Source organism: Buceros rhinoceros, unplaced genomic scaffold (assembly GCF_000710305.1).
Source record: "Buceros rhinoceros silvestris isolate BGI_N320 unplaced genomic scaffold, ASM71030v1 scaffold7823, whole genome shotgun sequence".
In the NCBI taxonomy this organism is placed as follows: Eukaryota; Metazoa; Chordata; class Aves; order Bucerotiformes; family Bucerotidae; genus Buceros; species Buceros rhinoceros.
The window spans coordinates 13,982-16,838 of NW_010404188.1; the positions used below are offsets into that span (position 1 = coordinate 13,982).

The 2,857-nt window shown below is 42.1% G+C and overlaps 1 protein-coding gene across 1 annotated transcript; it reads right to left on the reverse strand.

Annotated features, from left to right (window-relative positions):
• Positions 1-1,001: 1,001 nt before the first annotated feature.
• LOC104490926 (microtubule-associated proteins 1A/1B light chain 3C-like) lies at positions 1,002-2,851 on the reverse strand. Its single transcript, XM_010133280.1, has 3 exons — positions 2,779-2,851; positions 2,533-2,639; positions 1,002-1,525 (listed from the first exon to the last, which is right to left on the reverse strand). The coding sequence occupies exons 2-3, from the start codon at positions 2,556-2,558 to the stop codon at positions 1,315-1,317; spliced, it is 237 nt and encodes a 78-aa protein (XP_010131582.1). The 5' UTR covers positions 2,559-2,639; positions 2,779-2,851; the 3' UTR covers positions 1,002-1,314.
• Between the last annotated feature and the right edge of the window lie 6 nt (positions 2,852-2,857).

Here is a 2,857-nt window from a genome sequence, read left to right on the forward strand (position 1 = left end):
GCCTGGAACCCAGGTCTGCTCTGAGCATTAAGAAATAAGTTCAACAGAACACTGCAAAAAGCATATACACGCTCCTCTCTTATGCATAATTTAAATACTGCCAGCACTTTTCTTTGCACTCTAGTAATTTCTACATTAATAATTTGACCATCCTAAGCTGAAGTTGCCAGCAGTTGATTAATTAACTGCACACTGCAACAGATTTTTAAATGACTTGGTGTTTTAAGTTGATCATGCATGATCAGAACATTTACAACTTTGCTATACCTTCCTCACATATTAGGAGGCCAGTAAAGATAGCTTGAGCTACACTTCAGACTAAGCCTCACAGCAAGTGTTCCTTTAATACATATTTAGGAACCAAGTCTGTATGTTAGGATGAATCAGCATCTCACTAACGACAACTTTGACATTTTCTAGAGACACTGGTATACCTCTTAGTCACAAGGTACATGACACAGCTCTATCCATCCTTTAAAGAAGGTTCACTGAACTCCTTCAGGGGAGCTGACAAGCATATGCCTGCAGGGGACAGTATCTACAGAGACCAGACTGGCAGAATTCAGTAGTAAGAACAGGCTCTTGAACACTTGATTAAACCACAGCTCAAGTCATGCTACCTGCATTTAGATTATGCTGACTGGCAGTTTCGCATATTTAAACAAGTAGTTTTCTATATTACAGACAGTGTTTTCTGTTGCAGATGACAGTAGTTTATCCAGGTGTCCAGTTAACACTGCATTTGCACCCTGCTCTACTACTAGTAGAGTCTGCTTAATCTTGCAGCTTGGATATCTAGCTTAACAAACCATTCACAGGGATGGTTTCGTTCCTACGTGACCCAACTTAAGCTTTGTTATTACACGCAAAAAAATTCAGAGTGGCTATGCAAGCAATGCTTCATTTAAGAGGAATTGAGCTCAAATCCCCAGAATTATTCTAGGGCCTCCTAGACAAACTTTTTCAGTCTTTCCCCAGATTAAAACTAACATCCAACTCAATACTTAAAAGCTTCTTTATTTTACTCTTAAGGACACCTTAAAAATCAGTTACATGACAAAGACTAATATTGCAAGAAAGTGGAAGTGCAATTCCAAAAAACCCCATAGTGTCTTCAAATATAAAAATATATATCCAAATTATCATCTAGGACAGGTGTACCACCATTTCTGCCTTAAGCTGGTCCTGCCAGCTGTTGGGTCATAACTCCCCACTACAGAGCTCAAGCCCTCATATTGGGAGGAGCATCTCCAAGGTTGATGTCACAGGCATGATTCATAGCAAACTGCTTCGCTGCAGCACACGGACTCAACCTTAAGTTTTTTGAAGGCATTCCATAGTTTTCTCTTGAGCAGTGGTTAAAAAGCATCCAAACATCTCCTGGGAAGCATATGTCACATACACAAAGCCATCTTCATCTTTGTAGTCCCTGTACACTTCTGCCATTGTCAATGACATACTGGCTAGACTTTTGTTGTTCACCAGCAGGTAGAAAGCTTGTGTAGCAGTTAGAGCCATCCTGCTTCTAATTGAAGAAGGGAGGAGAAACAGAGGATTAAGCATTAGCAAATTCAGTAAGGTTTCAACTTTAGTCTGTGAAGTACATTAAGCAGAGAAGTTGCATGAACTATGTACAAGAAATGCTGTATAGATTCATTACGTGGCTTAACATCTTCGTAATCGGGAGGTCAACAGTATGTTTGGAAAGTAAAAGGCTCGTGGTCTGAGGAAAGTCTTGCCTTGCTAGACCAGGAGTGCTACTAAACCTGGGCTTTGATTTCCCAGTTACCAGGGAGAAGTGCTGAGTAGAAACCAGAAGTTTCTGCAGTACAGCTGCAGTAAAGGATTCTGGCATGGTCTGTTACACTTATTATGGAGTTTACCTTCAAAAGAAGGATCCTTTTCAGAGGCGTTACATGGAGGATCAGGAACTAAGTTGCCAAGAGCTAAAAACATCTTTTACAGAAGTTAACATCTAGGAAGATCTTTTCCATACTTTAAACAGTGTGCTGGAAAGCACATAGCTTTCACGCTTTGTCAGACAACCTTACTAAATACTCTGGGAGACATCTTCCCTGTAGTGTTTTATGAAGAATAATTTGGAAACACATTTCATCCCACTCGCGCCTAAGAGTTGCTTTGAACTTGAGCCATTCAGCAAGGCACAGTAAGAGAGCAAGGCAGTAACAGCTATAAGGAGAAAAGAACCACAGAACCCCAGTACCAAGTTCATCAAGCAGAGAGAAAGCAGGAGTCTAAGCTCTTTATTCACTGCAGCTGGGGGGCAGAGAGAAGACTTTATGAATCCAACAGGCACAGACCACATTTTTTTTCTCCAAACACACCTGAAAAGACACCTGCTGGATTTTCTTCAAACACTTGCAAGAGAGTGGAGCCCTTGCTAACACCTTTATGCTCCTCCCCACCAAAGACAGCAAGATGTTCCATCACAGCGCTAGAAAATACCTGCTTAGAGACCAGCAGCAAGCCCCGGCTGCAGCACAGCCCCGCAGGCGCTGGCTGGCTACCTACCTGATGATGGTTATGAACTGTGTCATGGTCAGCTCCTCGGGAACAAGAAACTTGGTTTTGTCCAAGAGAGGAAGGTATTTCTCTTTATGATATCTCTCAACAATTACCTGTTTTAATTAGAGCCACACTTAACAAAACCTAAATCATCCAGATCCCTTCCCCTCCCCAATTTAGAGAGAGGCTCCCAGCGTTTCTTTTTAAATACCAGCAATAACCTCCGATAACGAAACAGAGATTTAGGTTTACCGGGATTTTTGTTGGGAACTTCGCCCGGATTCCTGCTACTTCTTCCAGCCGGGTGGCTGCGCGGGAGAGAGGACAACCG

Coding starts and splice junctions, on each gene's coding strand:
- LOC104490926 (XM_010133280.1), bottom strand. CDS start 2,558: ATGACACAGTTCATAACCATCATCAG. Junction 1,526..2,532: donor CAGTTCATAACCATCATCAG/GTAGGTAGCCAG, acceptor TTCTTCAATTAG/AAGCAGGATGGCTCTAACTG.